The 25,933-nt window shown below is 47.6% G+C and overlaps 2 protein-coding genes and 1 long non-coding RNA gene across 7 annotated transcripts in view; 2 read left to right on the plus strand and 1 right to left on the minus strand.

Moving 5' to 3' along the window:
• Nucleotides 1-3,420, plus strand: part of FNDC3A (fibronectin type III domain containing 3A) — a 221,288-nt gene extending 217,868 nt beyond the window's left edge. For all 4 annotated transcript variants that reach the window (XM_053563739.1, XM_053563737.1, XM_053563738.1 and 1 more), the window contains one exon: nt 956-3,420. In XM_053563739.1, coding sequence (XP_053419714.1) covers nt 956-1,270 — 315 coding nt within the window. In that variant the 3' untranslated portion in view covers nt 1,271-3,420. The remainder of the gene's footprint in view (nt 1-955) is intronic.
• A 7,736-nt stretch (nt 3,421-11,156) lies between these two features.
• MLNR (motilin receptor) lies at nt 11,157-14,623 on the plus strand. Its single transcript, XM_053563750.1, has 3 exons — nt 11,157-12,048; nt 12,742-13,206; nt 13,376-14,623. Exons 1-2 carry the CDS (start codon nt 11,157-11,159, stop codon nt 13,053-13,055), a joined length of 1,206 nt encoding a protein of 401 aa, XP_053419725.1. The 3' UTR covers nt 13,056-13,206; nt 13,376-14,623.
• Nucleotides 14,624-21,837: 7,214 nt separating this feature from the next.
• The window catches only part of LOC128566740 (uncharacterized), a 30,246-nt gene continuing 26,150 nt past the window's right edge, over nt 21,838-25,933 (minus strand). For both annotated transcript variants that reach the window (XR_008374624.1, XR_008374625.1), the window contains exon 4: nt 21,838-22,311. This is a non-coding gene — a long non-coding RNA (uncharacterized LOC128566740). The remainder of the gene's footprint in view (nt 22,312-25,933) is intronic.

Consider the following 25,933-nt stretch of genomic DNA (forward strand, 5'->3'; position numbering starts at 1 on the left):
GCAACCAAAAAAAAAATAGCCGGGTGTTGTGGCGGGTGCCCATAGTCCCAGCTACTTGGGAGGCTGAGGCAAGAGAATCACCTAAGCCCAAGAGTTGGAGGTTGCTGTGAGCTGTGATGCCACCGTACTCTACCGAGGGTGACAAAATGAGACTCTGTCTCTTTAAAAAAAAAAAATTTTTTTTTTGCTTTCAACTGGCTTGCACTTGTTTTAGTTTGAAGGTTTTTTATTTTATTTTATTTTTCTTCCTTTAGCGATTCTCTTGCCTCAGCCTCCCAGATAGCTGGGACTACAGGCTCCCTCCACAACACCCAGTTTTTTTTTTTGTTTTTTTTTTTTTGGTAAAGACGGGATCTCACTCTGGCTCAGGCTGGTCTCAAACCTCTGAACTCAGGGCAATCCACCCTCCTCAGCCTCCCAGAGCACTAGGATTACAGGTGTGAGCTACCACACCCGGCCAGGAATTTGGTTTTTAACTAAGGTCCTATTCTGTGATTCTAAGTCATCTATACTCTTTGTAGTTAACGAAGTAATTTGCTAGAGAAAGCTCTCCCTGTTCACCACTTGTTTCATTTGATAGGTATGATTACAATTATGTGGAAACTTATCAGTTAAAGATATAATGGATAGGAGTAAAATTAGACACTATCCCTGCTTTCATAAAATGATTTCACAAAAAAATGGACTTCTTTCCTTTGAGGAGAGTGAGGAAATGTCTGAGGGCAGATTGTGCTTGTTCTCAGCTGTTTGGTCTCATCCTCACGGTTCAAACTTCTGCCCTTATGCAGCAGATAGTGAAGTACTTAATGAACAGGTATTGTTTAAATGTCATTTAAAAGGTAAAATCAATGGCATTCACTACCTTTCACGTCACAGATAGTTCCAAAACCAGCAATTTTAACACATTTCCAGGCAGCCTTCACTCATAACTCTCCTTCAAATATTTTATTAACAGCTTTACAAAGGTCCCGACTCCTCATTTCGGTATTCCAGTCTTCAGCTGAACTGTGAATACCGCTTCCGTGTGTGCGCCGTCCGCCAGTGCCAAGACCCTGTGGGGCACCAGGATCTCATTGGTCCCTACAGCACCACCGTTCTCTTCGTCTCTCAGAGGACTGAGCCACCAGCCAGCACCAACAGAGACACTGTGGAAAGCACGAGGGCCCGGCGGGCGCTCACCGACGAGCAGTGTGCGGCCCTCATCCTTGTGCTGTTCGCTTTCTTTTCCATTTTGATTGCCTTTATCATTCAGTACTTTGTAATCAAGTGAAAATACAACTTTATTTTTTAATGCTGTATTACATTTTATTTTGTCATGTACTAAAATTATTTCTGTATTGCTTTTACAAAAACAGTGGCATTCAGCACTGGCATTGAGACTATAGCACATCATTTCCGCCATTTTCAGTGCTTATATTGTTAGGTAGAGGCTGGCACTTTATTAGAATGCAAGCCACAGAAGTATCAAATTTGGGGGGTTTGTTTGGTTGGGACTTTTTTTTTCCTCCCCCCTTCCCTTTTTTCTCGATAGGCCTTCTTGTGGAGCAAACTTTTTAAGAGGAAACAATTTATAATTGATATTCTGACCAGTCAGCATGAGTGTAATAACCTGATCTGTTTCTTTTAAAATTATTAGCAAGTAAAAAATTCAGAACGACCAGAATTTACACTAATACCCTCTATGAAAATGTTAAAGTCGGCTGCTGTGAAAGCAATCTAGTGCTATATTTCTACCTCCTCATTTGTCTTAATTATTTGGTAAGTGGGATTATGATGAGTGACTGGAGGGGCTTAGCAAACAAAAACTGGATGAAAGAATATGCATGGACAAAAGCCTCTTGTCTGATAAATGTGGAGTTCTTCATTACAAGTATATATTCATGAATCCACAGAGAAGTCATTTAAAGAAAGCACAGACAGCTTATTTGGCCTAAAAATATTTTAACGTTTACTCAAAAAGTAACTTTTCAGGTCTCAAGGACATGGAAAAGAACAGAGGACTTTTAGATAGTTACTTTTTAAAAAGTAATCATAAAAATCAACTGAATTTCAAGTCTATTTGGCCTCCTGTGAGCCTTTGAACTATTCATATATATGTATGTGTGTAAGGACATGCACATGTATAACACACACGGCTCACTCCCTCTGTCTAGCGTGGGCTTATTTTGAAGAACTCCAGCAAGTTTTTGCTGCTTCTCCCATAACTACTGCCATCACCATCAGAATTCATAATCAAACCTAACCTTTTTGTTTGGGGCACCAAATCTGAAGACAAACTAATTTGCACCAGTAAATTTCAAGCTGCTTTCTTTCTTAAAAAACTAATGTTTAATGTATAATGTCTGTTTGGATACTGTTCCAAATTGTTGATTGCATGTGGTTAATGTTGCATTAGAGCACTTTGCAATTGCGTAATCATCAATGTTTTCGTGAGCTTGCGTTTGTGAGTTATTGGATGATCAGACTGAATCTTGTCAAGCATCACAATGTACATCTTGCCTAGATGTCAGTGACTGCCAGTGGTAAAACAGTTTGTAATGAAACTATCTAAAATTCTTGTTTTATCATACCTGTTATCTATAAAACACCTGTAACTAGCTTTTTAATTTATTTGAATTTTAGGATAGTGAATCACTAATTTTTAGTTGCCGAGGTTAGCGTTTTAGTGATTACTAAGCACTTCTGTCAGTCCTTGAAAAAAGGAATGTATGTTTTGTGCTTTGAAAATCTCTGAAGAATTTCCCTTATAATAGAATGGGCATGTAGTGTAATTGTTTTATGTCAAATGATCTGTGCTATAGAAAAAACATTAACCTTTGTTCAAAAAAGAAATGGATAAACTTGGCCTTTCTGAGTGGTAAGAATGACCTGTCACTATAATATATTGTATGTTTACATTTTATTTAAATCTGATCTCTTATGTATAGGGTAATGACCTTCCCCCAAAACAACAGTGATTGTGTTTGTTTTCTAGAAACTTCTCTAAAGTGCCACGTTTGGCAGTACAAAAGGGTTTTGAGTGTAATAGCCAGAGATTTCTATATGGTCGAATGTCTAAAATGGTTAAATGTGCCACTGTGTCGAGTTACAGCGGCTTGTGTTTTTCATAGTAATCAAATGAACTTCCTATTTTTGATAGTAAATGTCATTTAATAGTGTACTTGCCATTTGAGCCTCACTGCAAAATTAGTGCAGAGGAGAAAACAATTTTTAATGTAATCTTGATTTTACCTCATATACTGTACATTCCAAAAACTCTAAACTTTTTAAAGATTATAGATACACTACCAAGCATATCACCTTGAAATTGTATATGGTTGAACTTCATACAAATGAAAAAGTATCTCATAAAAATACATAAACTATGTAGCAAAGCATCTTTAAAATCCATGGAAAATAAAAGTTGTATCTTTTTTTTGAGATTTGTTTATTGTGTTCACATACATTCATCATTTGCTGCCTGTTAGAGAAAATGAAGTGTTATGGTCTCACCTCTTAAAATGGACTTAAAAACAATTTTCCCAACAGTATTCAGATCTTCAATATGAAAGCACCTGTTTTCATTATATAATATATAAAGTCCAGTAGACTAAAGAATGAAAGTAGAAGTTTTATCCTAGCGACTTTATTTTGTGCAATTCATTACACATCTCGCTTCCTTTACTTATAGGAAGAGTAAGATGAGTCTGAGGTCAACCTTCCAATGGGAAGGGAAATCCCTGACCTCTCCCCCTCTCCTGCATCCTCCTATTCCCGGTACCTTCCTTCTCCCACCCCCAGGGGCCCAGAAACTTCCCGTTATTGTCACTGCATCCACCGGAAAATCCAGCATTCTTTCTCACTTCCCCCACATTAAAATTTCCATTTCACAGACAACCTCCTGGAGATTCATTGCCCTTAGAATCCATGTGGGTCTCTTACTGCCACAACTTCAGATACCATAATAAAAATTTGTTAGTTGGGGGCGGTACCTGTGGCTCAGTCCGTAAGGCGCCGGCCCCATATACCGAGGGTGGCGGGTTCAAACCCGGCCCCGGCCAAACTGCAATCAAAAAAAAAAAAAATAATAGCCAGCCGGGCGTTGCGGTGGCGCCTGTAGTCCCAGCTACTCCGGAGGCTGAGGCAGGAGAATCGCTGAAGCCCAGGAGTTGGAGGTTGCTGTGAGCCATGTGACACCACGGCACTCTACTGAGGGCCATAAAGTGAGACTCTCTCTACAAAAAAAAAAAAATTGTTAGTTGGGAGAAGGGGACACATTTTGGATGTAGACCATCACTTGGCTCCACAGAAGCGACTGAGTGACTCTGGCCTTGAGAAAGCAGTGTTCCTGACTGGCAATACTGCACATCACCTCTTTCTATGAATTGGAAAGGAATTTGAGCATTCCGTAGGTTAGTTTCCAACATGAATATCTCGCTTCTCACCATTATGAACAGAGTCTCATTCCTCTCCCCTTAGACACTTCAGGAGGCAAACAGACCTCAAGAAAGTGGTTTCGCCCAAATTTAAGCAGTGATTCTGTAACCTAACCCGCTACTACCAAAAAGATGGTGTTGCCTCATTTTGAATTTTTTAAATATATTTTCATACATATTTTTTAAAATACTGTATATGCCCCTGAGAGTATCCCTTTTGTTTACTTACCATTTTCTCCCTAAATGCTCTTAAGGGGGAGAAAAGACTCCAAAAAAATTGAAAAGTTGACAAAGGAATCCTCAGTGTTCAAAGTGGTACTTTCCAATGTGTAGATGCTATAAAGGCTAATTTTGTCTCAAAGGGGTCATTTTGCCATTTCTATTCATGATGAGAAATTTGCCAAGAGGAAGGGTTTTGAAAGTGAACCGATTTTGACGCCACATGATAGAGTCAATCCAGAATCAAGTGACCATCCAGTGTGCCCTACGCTTGGTGTCCGGCGTGTTACCTTGGATGCCTCACCTCGTCCTCTTAACTGTTCTATCAAATAAATGTAAGCCACAGTTCGGAGAAGCCAAGCTCCACGCTGAGATTCTCACAGGAACAACGTGATAAAGCCAGTATTTCCATGCAGATGACGCCCTCGGGCCTCTGCCCTTGAACACTCCTCTGCTGTTTCCTAAGAAGGAAATCAGTATTAATGGACCTTGGTAGTCCGTGGACGGTCGCATTTGTTGAGTACCACCTGTTTGCCAGGCATTGTGCTGAACACTTCCTCATCTCCCAAACAACACACAGCCCCCTGAGGATGGACGGGAAATCATACAAAGAGGATCTGGGATCAGACTAAATGAGAAGCCCAGATTTCTTTCCTCTTGAATTTCATCCTTCGATACTTTGACTCCCATGTTGAGCCCACACTCGGTCTTGCAGGTAACCCATCTTAGATATTCACGCAAGGATGAACATGCCTTCACTGCCACCCAAGGATGAACATGCCTTCGCTGCCACCCAAGGATGAACATGCCTTCGCTGCCACCCAAGGATGAACATGCCTTCACTGCCACTTACCACAAATGAGGCAAGCTGACATGTTCAAAAGATGGCAAGCCTTGGGGCGGCGCCTGTGGCTCAGTGAGTAGGGCGCCGGCCCCATATGCCGAGGGTGGCGGGTTCAAACCCAGCTCCGGCCAAACTGCAACAACAACAACAACAAAAAAAAAAGATGGCAAGCCTTGAAAACCCACCAAGTGAGAGAAGTCAGGCACTTATGATTCCATTTACATGAGTAAATGGAGTCCATGGGGACAGATCAGCATTGCCAGGGGCTGGGGGAGGAGTCACGGCTCAGTGGGTGTCTGGAGCAACTTAGGTAGACGTGGTGGTTTGGTTGCCCAATCCTTGTAAGCACACTAAATGCTGACAAATTGCTTTGGAGTGGTTCATTTTATGTGAATTTATTGTCAGTTTTGTTTGTTTGTTTGGTGGGGGCCAGGCTTGAACCCCCTTCCCCTGGTATATGGGGCAGGTGCCCTACTCCTTGAGCCACAGGCACCGCCTTTTTTTTTTGTTGTTGTTGTTGCTGTGAGCTGTGATGCCACAGCATTCTTCTTTTTTATTTTTTTATTTTTTTTTTTGTAGAGACAGAGTCTCACTTTATGGCCCTCAGTAGAGAGCCATGGCATCACACAGCTCACAGCAACCTCCAACTCCCGGGCTTAAGGGATTCTCTTGCCTCAGCTTCCCGAGTAGCTGGGACTACAGACGCCCGCCACAACGCCCAGCTATTTTTTTTGGTTGCAGTTCAGCAGGGGCCGAGTTTGAACCCGCCACCCTCGGTATATGGGGCCTGCGCCTTACCGACTGAGCCACAGGCGGCGCCCAGGCACCGCCTTTCTCGTCAGTTTTTTAAAAAGGGAACATAAGGCAGACCTAAAAACTGATACACAGATAGCAAGACCACCAAAGAATCCCGGGAATCATTTGGGTCAGTAAAACTGACCTAGTCCTTAAATTCATTTTGCTAAGACACACTCCAACTTCTCACTTCCCTTTCAAACTCCCGCACCTGCCTAGGTGTATTCCAACTCCTGCAGTGTGCCTTTTATATTAGGGAATATTTTATGGATATCCTTGATAACTATTAAATAATTTGATCTGCCCAGGCCTAAGGTATCATTAGCTCTAGCCCACTTTCACTGTTTCTAGGAAGACCCAGAGGTCTTAGAGAAGAAACCACCTCTTCACAGTTTCCCACTTCCTGGGCAGTCAGAATGTTCATGTAAAGCAGTGTAAGACCCACGCCCTCTTCCCACCCACCCTCAAGGCCTCACCCTCTCCACCACACTTGATCATCGTTGCCACCCTGAGCCTGTTTCCCTTTCAGGAGAAGATGGGACCAACAGAAAATTTCTAAAGCAATAGTAGCATAGTAGCAGGAATTTGTGCAGTCTGCAGTCTTGCCTGAATTTGCCCCGCCATGTCTGGCTATGCAAAGAGAAAACCTGGAACAGGGCAAGCTCCCAGGCCACTGTGGCGGTCAGGTCCTGGGGACCAGGCTGGGAGAGAGCCGGCCCTTGGTTTTCCCCACCAGGGATTCCTTTCCATGGCCAGCTTTGCTGTCTCTGTGTTTTATTAAGTTAGATGTCATTGCCTGGTGCCTTGGCTCTACAGGCAGCAAGTCATGAGTTACTTGAATGAGGAAGACCCTGGGTGCAAAGTCAGAGCCACAGCGTGGTTGACGAGAGCTGTGGAGTGCACGCAGGCTGAGCAGCCTCAGGGAGCATGGGCTGAGGGCTGCCATGTCTTCAAGAGCAGCCTGAGCAAGAGCGAGACCCTGTCTCTACTAAATAGAAAAACTAGCCGGGCAGGGTAGTGGGCACGTGTAGTCCCAGCTACTTGAGAGGCTGAGGCAAGAGGATGGCTTAAGCCCAGGAGTTTGAGGTCGCTGTGAGCTATGACAACACTGCACTCTATCCAGTGTAGCGAAGTGAGGCTCTGGCTAAGAAAAACAAAAAAAAAAAAGCCCTCTGTGAATCCATCTTTCCCTATCAGTATTCTACCTTTAAACTAGATTATCAGTGAATACTTACTAAGCACCCATTACAATCAGAGTACTGTTCTTAACTGTTAGAAATTGCAAAGAAAATAATGGTACCTGGATCTGCAGAAGCTTATTCATTCCCTGAGTTAACAAACATTTATTAATTCTCATTTTGTGCCAGGTACTGACCCAGCACTAGAGAAAGCAATGAACACAATAGATTAACGCCTGCCTTCTGGTGCACATAATGTTGGGAAATAGATAATAAACCAATAACTAAGTAAATTAAATAGTGTCAATTGATAACAAGCTATATAGAAAAAAGACAAGAGAAAGGGAGTGTCTGAATGGAGGGTGATACAGAGCGGTTGGCTTGGTGAGCCTCACCTAACAAGAGAGGAGGGGGAGCCTTCTGCAGAGGCCAGGGAGCCCTTCAGGCCATGGAGCAGAATGGGAAAAATGAAAGAGACTCAGGGACCCGCTTCCTGTGAGCGCCCTGGGGAAGTTGGCAGGTGCTCCTGGGCACAGCCGGTGAGTCAAAGGAGAAACAATATAGTCATTAGCCACAGGCCTTGCCTCCAAGGCCAGCAGAGCAGCTGCTAACCAGGCAGGAAGAGTCTGGAGTCTGGCAAATACCAGCCCGGGCACTCTAGGAAGCAATGTGAAGCTAGGTGCCCCTCTGCATTCCAGCTTCATAAGGTCCCTGACACCCTCACCCCATAAGCCTGGGCCACCTTTAGGAAAGATAAGTCACCCAAGAAAACTGAACCCTACCCAGAGGGTCTAAACCCGACCTCTACTCAGGCTAGGTCATTCCTTTTGTCTTGCTGAGAGCTCAAGGGAAAATCTCAGATCAACTGCAGATGAAGAAAGGATCTTTTCTCTGCCTAAAGAGAGGCGGGAGAGAAGGAGAACAGGTGGAGACAGTGAGAGAGAAACTTTCAGGAAGTTCTGCGTGAAAGCCGTCCAGAAGAGAGATAAACATTGACGACGTGGGAGAGCAAGGTGGAGTGGGAAACCCTGCTGCAGTGATGTCCTCGAGAGGGTGAACCGAGGGCTTACGGGGCAGGGCTGACTGCAGCCACCCAGGAGAAGAAGAGGTGTCCAGTAGCGGGAGGGTGTGACGCCACTTTTTCTATTTTTCAGAGAAACAGGGTGCCAGGTCAGCAGCTGAGAGTGAGAAGCGGAAGAGGTGTTGGGGTTTAAGGAGACCAGTCTAGAGCGTGGGACAGCGGACCGGGCAGGCTGGGTAGGGACGGGAGACGCAGCACCCCACCCCACTAAAGGCAGTTTGATTCCCAGCCAGGCCACTCAGCAGTGACTTGGGAGCATCCCAGGAGCAGGCAGAGAATCCACTTAGCACTGCTGGCAGCTGCGCTGTGGTTAAGCAGACACAGAGCAGCAGACACGAGGCCCTGTGCCAGTGGAGAGAAGAGCCAGGGCGCTGGGGTGTGACTGAACCCAGGCAGGGAAAGAATTTGAGGCCAGGAGCCAGGCCAGGGGCAAGGGAAAGGCAGGAGGAGGGACGCATGGAGGTTCCAGCAAGGGGGAAGGATGCTGCGGAGGAGCCCAAGGGAAAGGGAGCTGGAAAGAGAGGGGAAAGGTGGGAGGAGGGGGAAGGTGAAGGCGGGAGAGGGAGACTGAAACCCAGATGAGGGTTCCCAGGCCGGGGATGGTGACCAGTCAGGTGTGTCCCCAGGAGGGGCCAAGATGGGAGGAAGTCGAGGCAGGGGCAGAAAGGAGGTCAACGTTAAGGTGAAAGAGAAGCAAGCCTAACTCCATTTTGATATAATTCCTTGTCCTGAGAATCAGTGGGAAGGCAAAACAGGCCTGATTCCATTCTGTTGTTTTGTTACATTTTATTGCGTTAAAGAAACTGGTTCCACTTGCCTCCCCACCAACTGCATGGTATTTTAAGTGTATTTAGTCAGAACTGTTAGAATTTATAGGTACTGTGTAGAAAGTCCCTAACTACCCTTGGGACAACCACCCCCCTGGTTATGTTAAGGTAATCTGCACACCATCTGTGTATGACACGGAAATGTTCAGAGCAAGTTCACTCCACTTTACTCCTTTTACATTCTGTTACATTCCATTGCCTTCCAAACTGGCTCGTCTTATTTACCCTCCCCTTGTATAACTGTGATTGCATTCAACTAAAGTGGTTAGTGATGTCAATTACTGACTGCACTTGAGATTTTGTCCCTAGGTGATTATTGCTTTTCGTGATCAAGCTATAAGTCCCCTCCCTACCTTTCTTTAGGACATTGTAAATTGTACCTGCCTTGTTAAGGAAAAATTGCTAATTACTCTGGGGATTATAGCATTGTGTAAACTAACCGTCTACCCTTGTGATTTCCCCTAACTGCTGTTTTTCGGTTCTGTAACTAAACTTGCTTCCCCCCCCCCACCCCCGGGAAATTTTGCCTCATAAAAGCCAGAGCCTCAGACAACAGGGGGCTGCCCTCAGAAGCCCCGTGCTGGGATACTGAGGCAGCCCCCGCCGGCTCTTCAATAAAGCACTCCACTTTAATTCCGCTTGTCTGGCGGTGTGGTCTTTGTGGAACTCCTGGGCATGACAGACGCCGAGAGGCCGGGGCGCCGCGGGACCGAGCGCGGGCGCGAGTGTGGTGGGCTCAGTGCCCGAAGCTGGAGGCAGCGGGAGAGGGCAGAGCGAGCAGGGAGGCCAGGGACACCACCACCCTGCAAGCCTGCACCGAGAGGGACTGCAGGGTGAGCCCAGCCTTGGGGTGCCCGGGCGACAGGTCCAGATAGGAGGAGGGAATTCCAGAAAAGAGGTTGACGATTAAACCCCAACCGGATGGGTGGAGAGATGTGGGGCGTGGCAGAAAGCTGGAGAGTACTCCAGGGGTCCTGGATGGGGACAGATGAGGGGACCGTCCCTGAGGGGCAGAGTGGAAGGCGCGGGGAACTGCGAGCTCTGGGGCTGGCCGCACAGGGCCCAGCTGACCCGTCTCGGGGACCCGCCGGGTCCGGGCAGAGCGCAGGGCCGCACCCCTCCTCCCGTCACTGAGACCACCCGGAGCTGACTCGGGCGTCAGCTTTAGTCCTTTTCTCCAATTTTCGTTCTTTCTGGTGTTGGCAGGTAGTCTGGATTTTTAAGTTCACAAAACAGTTTGTACAAAAGAACAACACGGCACAGGCGCAGGCGCTCCAGCGCCCACCTAAGTATTTGGTTCCTTGTAATGAGGAAACACGTTCTGTCCGTAGATTTCAGGGATCCCGGAGATTACGTGGTCAATCGTGTGGTCCAGTCCCACACGCTACTGGCGACCTGACAGAAGAGCAGGGGACGGTGCCGGGTCACACAGCTGCCAACTCGGCCGCAGGGCCAGGCCCGAGGCCCGAGGGGCGCCGTGTTCGGGTCTGAACCCGTCCCCGCCCGGGCTATCAGCGCGGCGGAGCCCCCAGTGCGCCCCTGCGGCGCGAGCGCCCGCTGGGGTTCCCGAAGCCGCACCCGGGAGTGCCCCGGGCCTGTAGGCGGTGGGGGGACGGAACCCAGGGACTGGGGGGTGTGGGGGTGGGCGGGACGGAACGGGGCGGGGCCTGCGCGCCGCCCTCCCGGGAAAACCTCGCCCCGAACCCCGCAGAGCCGATCCCCGCGCCGGGCGCGACGGGGCTCTGCGGGCGAGCGGGGCGGGTGCCGCTCCCGGGGCTGCTGCCCACCGGGGCGCACATGGGCAGCGTCTGGAACAGCAGCGACAGCCCCGAGGGCGCGCGGGGGCCGCCGTGGGCCGCTCTGCTGCCGTGCGATGAGCGCCGCTGCTCGCCCTTCCCTCTGGGGACGCTGGTGCCGGTGACCGCCGTGTGCCTGGGCCTGTTCGCCGTCGGCGTGAGCGGCAACGCGGTGACCGTGCTGGTGATCGCGCGCTGCCGGGACCTGCGGTCCACCACCGACCTGTACCTGGGCAGCATGGCCGTGTCCGACCTGCTCATCCTGCTGGGGCTCCCCTTGGACCTGTACCGCCTCTGGCGCTCGCGGCCCTGGGTGTTCGGGCCGCTGCTGTGCCGCCTGTCGCTGTACCTGGGCGAAGGCTGCACCTTCGCGTCGCTGCTGCACGTGACCGCGCTGAGCGCCGAGCGCTACCTGGCCATCTGCCGCCCGCTCCGGGCCCGCGTCCTGGTCACCCGGCGCCGCGTCCGCGCGCTCATCGCCGCGCTCTGGGTCGTCGCGCTGCTGTCCGCCGGGCCCTTCTTCTTCCTGGTGGGCGTCGAGCAGGACCCCGGCGTCTCCGCGGCCCCGGATTCCAACGGCACCGCGCGGGTCGCGCCCTCGTCCCCCGCCTCGCCGCCGCCCCACCGGGCCTCGGGGGCCCCACCCCCGTCCCCGCCGTCGGGGCCCGAGGCCGCGGCGCTGTTCAGCCGCGAGTGCCGGCCGAGCCGCGCGCAGCTGGGCGCCCTGCGCGTCATGCTGTGGGTCACCACCGCTTACTTCTTCCTGCCGTTCCTGTGCCTCAGCGTCCTCCACGGGCTCATCGGGCGGGAGCTGTGGAGCAGCCGGGGACCGCTGCGAGGCCCGGCCGTCTCGGGGAGGGACAGGGGCCACCGGCGGACCGTGCGCGTGCTGCGTAAGTGGAACCCCGTCCGTTCCGAACGCGCGGGTCGCTGGCGCAAACTCTGGGCTCTGCCCCTGCCCGCCCGGGCCTGGGCGCCGCGTCCAGCTGCAGCCCCTTTTGTGTTTCCACTGCAGCCTCCACCTATGTGAGCTTCCTTCTCCCTGTCTCCAAAGAAAACCTCTCGGGTCGGGAGTCCTGGGGACCCCAGGGCGCCCTGGAGGGTGGGATTGGCGGATTCAGGAAACGACAATGAGTCGTCAACCCCGCTCAGACCCAGGATGGGTCACTGGGGGCTCAATCCAGCTGCTCGTCCCCGTTAGATGCTCTCGGTTACCCTAGAGATGATGGGGTAGATTGTGTTAAGCTACACGTTTTATTTAATATTAAGCTATATCGAAAGCTAAAGTGAATCTTCCTCACACCAAAAAGTAAAAGATGGTGCAGGCCTGTTGTAGAATTCGTTTCAAGAGAGCAGAGAACTTGCCTTGAATTGGTTTGTGGAAGGGAGCCTGCCAAACGGCTTCAAGGCGCGCCAGCCTTGGGTAACAAATATTTGAAAGTAATATGCAGTTTTAAAGCACGCAGGGATGTTTTTCTGGGGTGCAGACCTGGCAAGGTAAAGTTTTGTCTGATTTATTTTGCTGCAGGCGGTCCCGGGGGTTCTCCACGCTTTGGTTAACGCGGCCTCTGTGTGTTGTTTTGCAGTGGTGGTGGTTCTGGCATTTATAGTTTGCTGGTTGCCTTTCCACGTGGGCAGAATTATTTACATAAACACTAAAGATTCCCGGATGATGTACCTCTCCCAGTACTTCAACATCGTAGCTCTGCAACTGTTCTATCTGAGCGCCTCCATCAATCCCATCCTCTACAACCTCATTTCCAAGAAGTACAGAGCTGCGGCCTGGAAGCTGCTGCTCTCCAGACAGCCCAGGCTGAGAGGTTTCTGCAGAAGCAGGGACGCTGCGGGGGACACACCCGGCTGCACGGAGACCAGCGCTGACATGAAGGTGACTTTGTAACCGGCACGGCTCAGCCCAACCCCGCCCCCAGTTCTGGGACTTCAAGGTTAAGAGGTGTATAGAGAAAAAAGATTGGAAGGAGGGAATAGATGCCGCTGAGAACGGAAAGAGGGGTTGCAATTGTGCAAGCCAGTTAAGAAATTCTCAGCATGTAGCCGGGCGTTGTGGCTGGCGCCTGTAGTCCCAGCTACTCGGGAGGCTGAGGCAAGAGAATCGCTTCAGCCCAGGAGTTGGAGGTTGCTGTGAGCTGTGTGAGGCCACGGCACTCTACCGAGGGCCATAAAGTGAGACTCTGTCTCTACAAAAAAAAAAATTCTCAGCATGATTTTTTTTTTTTTTGAGACAGAGTTTCACCCTCCTAGAGTGCAGTAATGTCACAGCTCACAGCAACCTCCAGCTCTTGGGCTTAGGTGATTCTCTTGCCTCAGCCTGGGCGCCCGCCACAACTCCCTGCTATTTTTTTGTTGTTGCAGTTTGGCCGGGACTGGGTTCAAACCCACCGCCCTCCGAATGTGGGGTTGGCGCCCCAGTCCCTGAGCCTCAGGCACCGCCCAGCATGATTTTTTTTAGAACAAAGTATGAAATGTAACCGTACCGCCCTTCCTAGTTTCCCTTTCAAGTGCCTCCTGAGGGACATTCGTTTTAGCATTGTGAGATCCCACTCCCAAACTGCTCCGGAGAGGTTGGGGAAGTCCTTTGGTGCCGTGCTCTTCAGAAATAACAATTGTTCACCTTACAGCTGACAAAGAGGGGTGTCCTGCTTTATGTTTTGGATGATATCCACAGTACACGTAACTATGATACACAGGAACTGGATAGCTTTGTCTCACCCCGCTGGGTGGGATGAGTTTTGTGGTCATCATCCCTGTTTTACTTGTGATGGAACTAAGACTTAGATCCCCCAATAGGAGCTGGTGGCCTGAATCTGAATCCAGCGACCAGGGTCCTCTCTCACTCCCACACAGGAATCAGTGATTCAGGGAACGGTGAAAGAGAACACTGGCCATCCTGACCAACAACTCTGACACTTTGTTTCGTCTTTTACAGATTAAATTTTAAAACATAAACTTGTTTTCAGAGGGCTGCTCCTGAACTCTCAAAGAGTTGGGTTGTACAGAGGACCCCTATTGAGTTCTCAGGTGGATAAAGTTCAAACCTGACTTCCAGCAGATTCTTGATGTTCATGAAGAATTCGTCCTAAAACTTCATGAATCTTCAAATACACATATACCAGAAAACCGACAGATGCTAGAACTTCATCATAGCTGCAATGGGAGGGGCGGGAGGGGGACTCAAACCGGGTTATTCACTGACTGTCTGCTGCACAGCTCACAGCTCGGCCGGTCTCGGTGAGTTTCTAAATTACTTCATACCACAGACCACCATGGTCTCTTCGGAATAGTTTAAACTACAAGTGACAAACGTACACAGCAAGGTCTGCTCTGCATGCTGACAAAATGCTCTGCAGTTTTCGTTTTATTAGCCAAATCATTTGCTAATTCCCAACCCCAACCTCCACTGTGGAAGGGAGAAGTCTCTCACCTGCCCTTACTCCCAGCTAGTGATAGAAGTAGATCACAGGGCAGCGCCTGTGGCTCAGGGAGTAGGGCGCCGGTCCCATATGCCGGAGGTGGCGGGTTCAAACCTAGCCCCGGCCAAAAACCAAAAAAAAAAAAAAAAAAAGAAGTAGATCACATTTAGGGAAGCAGTCCCTAAACTGTCCTACGTATTTTGAGGGATTATTTGAAAAAAACACTTCAGTGGTCAAATAGTATAGGAGAAACCCCTCCCCGGGCACCAAGTCACAAGGCAGCACAAAGGTGCCCTGTCACCGAGAGTTTCCGTATTTTCTCAGAGAACCAACTCCCCATCCGTCCCCAAGAATGCTTATTATAACCTCAGGGAGGGAGGAACACTTTGGGGACAGTGTCGTGGGGATTTGACAGTGGCACCGTCAGCCTTGTGCCTCTGCTTTGTGGCACCAGGTCTAGCTGCTGCCTGGAGTCCCTCTCTGCAGTGGGCAGAAGTGGCCCCTCTGCAGGGCAGGACATAATACACCACCTCACTGAAAAGTGTGTGGTAGTTTAGAGATGGAAGCAAAGATCCCTCCTTTGAGGTTTTTTGTTCAAATTCTAGAAAATAAGGATTTACATTGCACCCCCGCATCCCCCAGGATCTCTGATTGAGAACTTCCTGGAATAGTATGTAATAAAATTTGTTGAAGAATGATTTATATATAACCTGTTCTTAGGTGTTTATGTGTATACTTAGGCAATTTTTTTTAGGCTTTATTTTCTCTTTTTGCAAAAGGGGTTGAATGAAGTAAAACTGTGTTATGGCTTGGTGCTCGTCGCTCAGTGGTTAGGGTGCTGGCCACATACACCAAAGCTGGTGGGTTCGAAGCCGGCCGGGCCTGCCAAACCACAATGACAACTATAACAAAAAAATAGCCGGGTGTTGTGGCGGGCGCCTGTAGTCCCAGCTACTTGGAGGGCTGAGGCAAGAGAATCGCTTAAGCCCAAGAGTTTGAGGTTGCTGTGAGCTGTGACATCACAGCACTCTACCGAAGGCAACATAGTGAAACTGTCTCTAAATAAATAAAACTGTGTTAAATGACTAATTCACAATGGAGGTCTTATTCTGAAAAAAATGTAATTCTCTGTGACAACTGAGACCATAAAAGATAATGAAGTAATATTTAAATGTATGTAAACCAACTAGCACTATTCCTGACACGATTTAATAAATAGTACTTCAGTGTATATGGAGATGCCACACACTTAGAAAACTAAGTTTACTACAGTGTAAGGGAATATTTAATTTTTGCAATGTGTGTGTAACATAAAATACGACGTCCTTAGTACATTGTCCCTCCTGTGGTGAGCCTCAGTATAGGAACTAGCTTAGTCCTCAGTTCATATCCAATTGGCTATCACTTGTTAAGTCTTTTTGTTTTTTTGGTTTTGTTTCCAAACACATGAAACAAAAGTACTGAACATTTATTTTCAAAAACTTACAACTCATAAGAGGGACATTCACATCATTACTTAACTTTCCAAGGGATATCGTCAACATTTCACCTCCAGAAGATGCACCTTTCACTGACAGTCTGAAGCTGGTTTTTGTATATATAATAACAAGCCCGCCATATGATTCTCAAGTTCTCCTGTGTGCATTTTTAAAAACTGGATTCTTTTGGCTAATCAAGCATCTGCTCTTAAATAAAGATGAAAATGAATTTCATAAATACATTTTTGAGTAGCAACTCCTAAGTTGATTATTTTAAATGTTCATGTACTAATTTTGCCTTGGTTGCAAAATGTATCTGTAACATGATGAGGAAAAACTATGGGGCATATCGTGTTTATGTTGTTGGGCTACATATAGAAATGAATAGAACCAGGCCTGTAACCTCAAGGTCCTGTCACTTGTTAGGGCGGGAAAAACATCTTAGAAAAGTCAGGGTTTGCCATGGGCATGTTGCATTAGGAACAAATGAGGAAATTGCTCTTTATTCCAACAGTCACTGCAACTGCCTTTAGGATTCAGCAATGTAATGTCTGCCCTTTCTCCACAGCAGTAAAGAAAGGAGTAACAGCTGGAAGAACCCGGCCTTCCTCAGTGGACGGGTGGGCACGATGCTTCTAGAATTTAAGCAGAGCTCTTACCTTCAGTTTACAAACAGGGCTGAAGGATGACACAGTGATAGATGGAATAGCCGTTAGCTGCCAAGCATTTGTGCTCTGCAGTACATTACTGGTTTCTATGTCAGGGTTTTCATCTGTTGTTCTTAAAAATGTCCTATATTAACAAGAGTCTTTGGGGGGAAAAAAACAAACACAGCAGCAAACTTCTGACATCTTGTGAGCCAGCAGCTTAATTATGATATCACATTCACAAATGAAGGGGTGGAAAATACTCAATTTTAGTATAATTTTTGGTTTCAAGAAGCCATGAATTTGGACACTAAACAAAACATTCAAATGAAACGTTCTGGAGCTCTGCAGGGCTTACCAAGGGAATCTAGAATCTCAACTAGCCTTTGGCATTATTATGAACACTCAGAGTTCCAGTGGGGCACGACATTATTCAGTAACTGAAAGAGGTATTGTCAAGTCGGGGCCTCAGAGCTCTTAGGTTCAGACATAGGACGTCTCCAATTCTACCTATCAGAGTGACACCGGGCTGCCATGCAGAGTGACTCCCCACAGCAGACACTCCCTGCACAGCCCTCTGTGGAGCTTCATTGTTGGAGGATCAATTAGAAACAGAGAGAGGTAAAGAGCTCCTGTTCACAATGTGCAATGCTCTCTGTCTGCCTGATATTTCTGTCTTTTTCCTGATGCTCATGTACTGCTTCAGGTCCTATGGATTTTTCCCAGGATGAGGACTGAGAGTAAACATGGATGGAACCAAGAACACAAAACATGCCCAACAAACACTGATCAGAGGTCAAATGAGGTGGTTTAGTTAACCTAACTCTGAATACAAACCATGATCTGCTGTTGATGACAGACACGTATAGCAAACTACATACAGATGAGCCAGACCTTCCCAAAGTAACTCAGAAATCATCGACAGTATCTGAGGCAAAGTCTTCAGATGCTGTTTAGTCTGCCTTGCATTGTTATAAAGGAAATAGCTGAGGCCGGGCAGTTTATAAAGAAAAGAGGCTCATTTGGCTCACAGTCTGCAGACTGTACACACATCTGCCTCTGGTGAGGGCCTCAGGGAGTCTCCAAAATGGAAGGGGAAGGAGAAGCAGGTGAGTCATGTGGCGAGACAGGGAGCAAGATGTCCCAGTCTCTCTTCAATAACCAGTCGTGTGAATTCATAGAGGACCCCCTCATTACCACCAAGCCATTCATAAGGGATCCACCCCATGACCCAGACACCTTCCACCCCCAACACTGAGGGTCAAATGAGATTTGGAGGGGACAAATATCCAAGCCACTCAGATGCCTTTTATTCACTGTTAGGGGCTAAAACTATAAGGTGCATTCAGGCCACTTAGCCCCTGAAGGTAAATTTGCCTCCAGACCTCTCGCTGAATCCATCAGCCCCATGTCCCTCCAGTTGAATGGCTGTGGCCTAATTTACTGTGGCTTTGAAGACTTCTGAGTCTCCAAGATGATACTATTGAAAGTGCCAAGTTTCATTTCTATGTAAGGCATGCTGATGGCATGATGAAGGATTAAAGCCATTTGAGACATGACATTAATTATCTTCTAATCTAATAACTAGGATTTGAGTGATCAGTTTTTGGTTTTTGTTAGAAATAAAACTTCTGACTTGGGCACATTTTTGTTTTTTTTTTTTCTTTGGCCAGGTCTGGGTTTGAGTCCACCACCTCTGGTATACAGGACTGGTGCTCTACTCCTTGAGCCACAGGCACCGCCCACATTGTGTTTTTAGAGACAGGATCTCACTTTGTTGCTAGGGCTGGAGTGCAGTGATGTGATCATAGCTCACGGTGGCCTTGAACTCCTGGCTCAAGAGATTCCCCCTGCTTCAGCCTCCTGAGTAGCTAGGACTACATCCTGTGCACCAACCGCCCAGCTAACTTTTTAATTTTTGTAGAGACAGGGTCTCGCTATGTTGCCCAGGCTGCTCTCAAACTCCTGGCCTCAAGCAATCCTCTCTCCTCAGCTTTCCAAAGGGCTAGGATTACATTGTTATAAAGGAAATAGCTCAGGCCACCCCACCAGGCAGTATGTTGTGCTTTAAGTGCATTGTTTAAACTCTGTGATGGTATATGAGGAGAAACAGCTTTAATGCCCCCCTAGCTGTAAAGGTTACTTAATGACCTAACCAGTCAGTTCTGTCAGCCCATCCTCCCCTGCTCCCCACACCGCGAAGGCCATCATCGCAACCCAGGGATAAGAGAAAAAACCCAGGCGTGCAGCTCAGGGAAGTAATGCACAGTCCTTCAGCTGGAGATTACAGGGCTGGAGGAAGCACAGCTGGAGACAGTGACTTCCAGGGAGGGCAGGAATGCTCCCCACAGCTGGCTTTGAGAATGACCTCCCTGTCTTCCTGGGATTCCAAATCTCAGTCATAAAGGACAACTTTTTAACCCACACGAGTGTTGAGCTCACGCTCCTGGTTCTGGCACTCAGGTTACAATGGATTCCTAAGGAAGTTAGCAGGAAGCGAGGGATACCGTGCGCTCACCTGAACGTCAGCGTAGAGTTTGTTTTTTCAAGGAATGTAATAAATAAGTTACAGCTACAGTCTGAATGGAAGAAGGGGCTGTTGTCACCCTGCTTGTCAGGGCCGGCGTCCCTATGTTCCTTCTGCACTCTGGGCATCAGCTTTGTAGCAGACACACGCAAACACTCTTTCCCGAGCAAGGCAGAGCCTGGGTTCCTAGACAAAACTGATTTCTCTCCATTGCCTCGTCTTGACTTTTATGCACAAGTAGGAAAATGTGCAAAAAATAGCTTTATGGTTTAAAAACAATACAGAAGATTTTTGCTTTTTGGGAGGAAAAGCAATTTTGTGCAGTTTATTTCAATCTAATAAAAGGTGAAATGTGTTCAAAAAACCGCATGCGTCACTTCAGAGTAACTCTGGATTATTCAGGGCCCCCAGGTGAATTTTGTGTGAATCGTACATAAATTACAACTAATAATGTTCACCTTCTGTTAATACAAGTGATGACGTAAAAGTGAATAAATTGCATTTAAGTTATAGTACAAGACATCACGCGTAGGTTCAGTGCCCATAGTTCAGTGAGTAGGGCGCCGGCCACATACACCGGAGCTGGTGGGTTCCAGCCCGGCCCAGGCCTGCTAAACAACAACGACAACTGCAACCAAAAAATTGCAGGTGGTGGGCGTTGTGGCGGGTGCCTGTAGTCCCAGCTACTTGGGAGGCTGAGGCAGGAGGATCGCTTAAGCCCAAGAGTTGAGGTTGCTGTGAGCTAATGATGTCACAGCACTCTACTGAGGGTGGGGGAAAAAAAAGACGTCATATGTATTCTTTCCTAAGTATGCAAATATCAACTTCCTCTTCCTCTCACCCTTCTCAAGACACTTTGAACTAAAGAATCCTCAAATCCGAACATTCTTTTTTAGATAAATTTGTATTCCAAAGTGGATATAAGGTCATTTACAAAAAAAGTACAAAATAAGATGAAAATGAAGTAAATGGGGAAAGTAGGAACTAAGTCAAAGATAAATACCATTATGCTGGGGGAAGTGAGGTTACAGAATCCATACTCTAGTATCTGGTTAGAAGTTTAGCTGATTCATAGGAAGCAGGAGAATCGATCCCTCAGGGACTCCAAAATGACATGGTAAGCTAGTCAGCCATGTCCTCAACAAAAATCTTCACAGCGAGCACAGTACTGACTGAGCTGGGGCGTTCGTTACAATGCCAATGACAAAAATTGTCCTACAGTTAGCAAATGATACAATACTGATAACAGTTTTCTTTTTTGCTCTGCATTAGAAAATAATGTGCTTGATTAAATAACATCAGGACCTTGTTTTTTTTTTTATTATTTTATTTTATTTTTTATTTTTTTGTAGAGACAGAGTCTCACTGTACCGCCCTTGGTAGAGTGCCGTGGCGTCACACGGCTCACAGCAACCTCCAAGTCCTGGGCCTACGCGAGCCACAACGCCCAGCTATTTTTTGGTTGCAGTTTGGCCGGGGCTGGGTTTGAACCCGCCACCCTCGGCATATGGGGCCGGCGCCCTACTCACTGAGCCACAGGCGCCGCCCAACATCAGGACCTTGTTAACTGAGACTCTTGTCTGATACTCTGGGGGAATGCAAATTTGTCAGTTTTTTTAAAAATTAATAACGCATAACTGATAGAAGCAATTTACAGCCCCATAAAACGAGAGCTTACAGAAACTGACAAAATAGTAGGATTTTATAGAACACTTTTTAAAATAGAAAAGTTAACCCCAGGGCGGCGCCTGTGGCTCAGTGAGTAGGGCGCCGGTCCCATATGCCGGAGGTGGCAGGTTCAAACCCAGCCCCAGCCAAAAGAGAAAAAAAAAAAAAAAAAAGAAAAGTTAACCCCAAACAGCAAAGAGCTGTCCTTGTACACCAATTATAATGGCCAAAATCCAGAACTCTGACACCACCAAACGCTGACAGGATGTGGAACAACAAGAACTCTCATTCATTTCCGGTGAGAATGCCACTTTGGAAGACAGTTTCTTACAAAACTAAGCACATTCTTACCATATAATCTACCAAAGTGCTCCTTGGTATTTACCTGAAATGCTATCGACACAATGTCTTTGGGATCAACTGCACAGATCTCCAGCCTTGTTTCATTCTGAGAGCATTCTATCCAAATAAACACATTGCTAGTGTAGCATCCCCAACCAACAGGACTTAGAATTTTAGCTCTAGATAAAAGAAATAAAAGAACTGAAGACACATGTCTGCACCAAAGCCTGCATATGGATGTTTGCAGAAGCTTCTTCATAATTATTGAAACTTGGAAGTAAAAACACGAAGCCCTGCCGCAGGTGAATGGATAAATTAAACTATGACGCAGCCAGACAATGGAACACTGTGGGCGCCAGCCACATACACCGAGGCTGGCGGGTTCAAGCCCAGCCCGGGCCTGCTAAAGAGCAATGACAACTGCAACCAAAAAATAGCCGGGTGTTGTGGCAGGTGCCCATAGTCCCAGCTACTCAGGAGGCTGAGGCAAGACAATCGCTTAAGCCCAAGAATTTGAGGTATGACGCCACAGCACTCTACTGAGGGTGACATAGTGAGACTCTGTCTCAAAAAAAAAAAAAATGATATGGGCTATCAAGCCATGAAAAGATGTAGAAGAAACTTAAATGGGCATCACTAAGTGAAAGAAGGCAGTCAGGAGAGGCTGTATGCTGTATGATTCCTGTAAGATGACATTGTGGAAAAGGTGGGACTAAGGAGACATGAAGCGCCAGGGATCAGGTGAGAGAACAGCAGGGCTGAATAAAACAGTGCACACAGGATTTTTTAGAGCAGTGAAACTACTCTGTCCCATACTACAATGGTATGTACGCATCTTTATACATTTGCCCAAACACATGGCATATACAGCTTCACCAGTGAACCCTGATGGAAGCTACTGACTTTGGGTGATAACGTTTCATTGTAAATTCGTCATCGTAGCAATGTACCTCTCTAGTAGGGGATCTTGATGATGGGGGAGGCTGTGCATCTTGAGGTAGGGGGGTGGACATGTAGGTAATCTCTGTAGATTCATCTTGGTTTTGCTGTGAATCTAAAATTGCTGTAAAAAATAAAATTAAAAAAACGTTAATGCCAAAGGTGTTAAGGTTTAATTGCCCTTTAAAAATTTGACCAGGCATATCACATCTAACTTAGCTAGATGGATTTTAGGCAATCCTTTCCTATGTATTTAAATCCTCACTCCTCAAATACACCCCCCTGGCACCACTGAAGTTAAGTGTTTTTTTTTTTTTTTTTTTGTAGAGACAGAGTCTCACCCCATGGCCCTCGGTAGAGTGCCGTGGCCTCACACAGCCAACAGCAACCTCCAACTCCTGGGCTTAAGCGATTCTCTTGCCTCAGCCTCCCGAGTAGCTGGGACTACAGGCGCCCGCCACAACGCCCGGCTGTTTTTTGGTTGCAGTTTGGCCGGGGCCGGGTTTGAACCCGTCACCCTCGGTATATGGGGCTGGTGCCTTACCGACTGAGCCACAGGCGCCGCCCTGAAGTTAAGTGTTAAATGAGGAGGACTCAGTTCCGTTTTACTAGGAAACAGCCACACTTATTTACACGTCATCTGTGGTTGCTTTGGTAGTAGAATGGAATAGCTGCGGGACGGACTGAATGATCCAAAAAGCCGAAAATATTTACTATCTGGGCCTTTACAAAAAAAAAGTTTGCCAATCCCTGAGCTAAATAAGACTTTGACACATTTCTTTACCTCTTGTCTGAAAATGTTTCTTTGAGCATCAGTTAATGTTAGTGCACAATACGACATCAAAAAGTACTTGGTAGAAGGTCACAACACAACTGCTAAGAACCACTGATTCAGAACCTTAGGGCTGGGGCTCTGCAGGAACCTGGGTTTTAACATAGTCTCTGGCGGATTCCTGTGCACAATCAAGATTGAGAGCTGCTGGCGCCTACTGATCTAGCCCAGGGGACCTTGTAGAGATTCTGACTCAGTGAGTCTGGAGTGGGACCCAAGGTTCCACCTTTCTAACAAGTTCCTGAGCGATGCTGATGTTGCTGGTCCAAGGGCCTTAGTTTCCTCATCTGGAAAATGGAGATGATAAAAATCTGTATTGTGGGGCGGCACCTGTGGCTCAGTGAGTAGGGTGCCGGCCCCATATGCCGAGGGTGGTGGGTTCAAACCCAGCCCCGGCCAAACTGCAACAGAGAAATAGCCGGGCTTTGTGGAGGGCGCCTGTAGTCCCAGCTGCTCGGGAGGCTGAGGCAGGAGAATCGCGTAAGCCCAAGAGCTGGAGGTTGCTGTGAGCCTTGTGATGCCACGGCACTCTACCGAGGGCAGTAAAGTGAGACTCAGTCTCTACAAAAAAAAAAAAAATCTGTATTGTGGAGTTGGGAATATTAAATGAAATAATAATATACATTTACATCGGCTCCCACCCATTTTGACCATATCTGTTTGCACAAGTTACTTAATATCTTTCTTCCTATTAGTGCCCACACTGTAAGGTTGCTGGAAAGAGTAAATAAGGTAACACACTTAAAGTACCTAGGACGGAGCCTGGAACATAGTAAACACTGCCTAACGTAAGGAACTGTTATCACTACTACCGGTATTGCCGCTCAGGGTGTCTGATGCACAGCAGACAGCCCCTCAGTGGTGGCTCCCTCCCTGGTCCCTCTCCTGTCCGTCCACTCATCCCTCCCCCTCCCTCTGGCTCCTTCTGTTGATTTCTAATGTGTCTAATTAGAGAACCCCTTAGGGGTGCTGATCCAGAAATACCTGAACCCAGGTGGTCCTACCTGGCATTTCAGAGGGCATCACACAAACAGGAACCCTGAGGCACTTGGACATTGGCCGTGTCACCCTGGCAGCCTGTGGCAGAGCCCAGGAAAGCCTGGGAAGGGGGGCTTGCTCATGCCTCCCACCTCGCAGGAGCCAGACATGTCCAGCACTCCCTGAACATTCTTATTCTGTAGCACATTAATCCACGTGGCACCAAGTTTGCTTTTCTGAGGATGCCTTTTGGGACGCTGCCTAGAAAACCTGAAAGCCATTTCTCTTTGGCAGCATGGCCCTCGGTGACAGTGTGTGTTCCCAGGGCCACTGGATCGTGTTTCCCTTTGCTTCCTTGGGGTTCAAGTGCTGCCAGGAACTGCCTTCGGAGAATTGTTTAAGAAACCTTAATTTCTTAGCCGGGCATTGTGGTGGGTGCCTGTAGTCCCAGCTGCTCAGGAGGCTGAGGCAAGAGAATCGCTTAAGCCCAGGAGTTGGAGGTTGCTGTGAGCTGTGTGAGGCCACAGCACTCTACAGAGGGCCATAAAGTGAGACTCTGTCTGTACAAAAAAAAAGAAACCTTAATTTCTGAACTCAGAGTGGTGTGACTGAAATGACCACATTAGGGCGGCTGATCTTGTCCTCAAGGATGCACTGGTCACCACAGTCCCTCGCAGTGCCGTGGCCACCTTACCTCCAGGCTCCCACACACGAGAGCAAAACTGAGTGTGAGGTGTGTTTCCCTCTACAAGCCAGGTGCTCAGTCACCAGCAAGCACCCCCAGCCCCCAGGATCAACGGCACACATCTCCAGCCCCCTCTCTGAGAGCATTCTGTCCGAAGAACACATGGCTAGAATACCATCCCCAGTCAACAGGACTGAGAATTTTATCTCTAAAATTTTATCTCTAAAAGAAGATTCAGGCTATCTGTAGAGGATAAACAAATGAAATATGACAGGGGAGGGATGATAATCGCATGGTATTGAGATTTGCGAGGCCCTGCGCTACCTGGGATCCCGAGTCTTCGTGAAAATTTGTGATTTAAGTGTTACCACATCCTTTCCTTCCTTCAACTCTCCCTCCCTGGATAATCAATTCAGTCAAAAAAACATGCATCAAAAAGTCATTCCCTCCCCCTGCAGAGGGGACATGAAGGCAGACAAAGAAGCCAGGGTGTCCAGGAGGGGACTAGGGTGCTTAGGGAGACAGGTCACTTACAGGGCAATTGAGAGAAAATGAAAGGAAGGACGGGGCCACTCAGCTCCAGTTAGCCAGATCCCAGAGCCAGTCCCCAGCAGCAGAGCTGGGTATGTGAGGAGGAGAGCCGGGGGTGAGCCTTTGTTGGGGCAAGCCACGGGTGGTCATTTGTTACCCAAAACAGACTGGGTCTAAGCTGACCCTACAGTGACCTGTCAGTAACTCGCCTGGTTAGAGTGTGGCATGCTGCCTACCTGACACCGAAGCTTATGCTCGTTCTGATACAAAGAAGTATTTATTGATTTTAAAACCATTTCATGAAGCTGGCCTCTGAGGGACTCAGCTGCTCTCAGCCTGTCCGCTTCTCAGCATGCCTCTTGTACTTCTTTGCAACAGAACTGATATTTTTACCAATACTGTAGATAAGACGGCCCCAAAACCATTCAGCTACCAACACCCCAAAATGCTGGATAAAGTAAGTATAGCAGAACTAGCAAGAGAGCAAGGGAAATAGACCAAGTATTTAAACTGCTCAGGGATACTAAAGGACTGAGAAATGGAAGGAGACCAGGAATCCAAAGAGAAGTAAGTGAGCAGCAAAGCTAATGGTTTTCTGAAGGGTGAGGCAAATCTGACTCCTGGGGATTAAAGACACACACACACACACACACAAAGACACACAGATACAGTTTTATCTGGAAAGTTTGACTCAACAGAAATTGCAAAAATAATAGAGTT

This window comes from Nycticebus coucang, chromosome 15 (assembly GCF_027406575.1).
Source record: "Nycticebus coucang isolate mNycCou1 chromosome 15, mNycCou1.pri, whole genome shotgun sequence".
Lineage (NCBI taxonomy): Eukaryota > Metazoa > Chordata > Mammalia > Primates > Lorisidae > Nycticebus > Nycticebus coucang.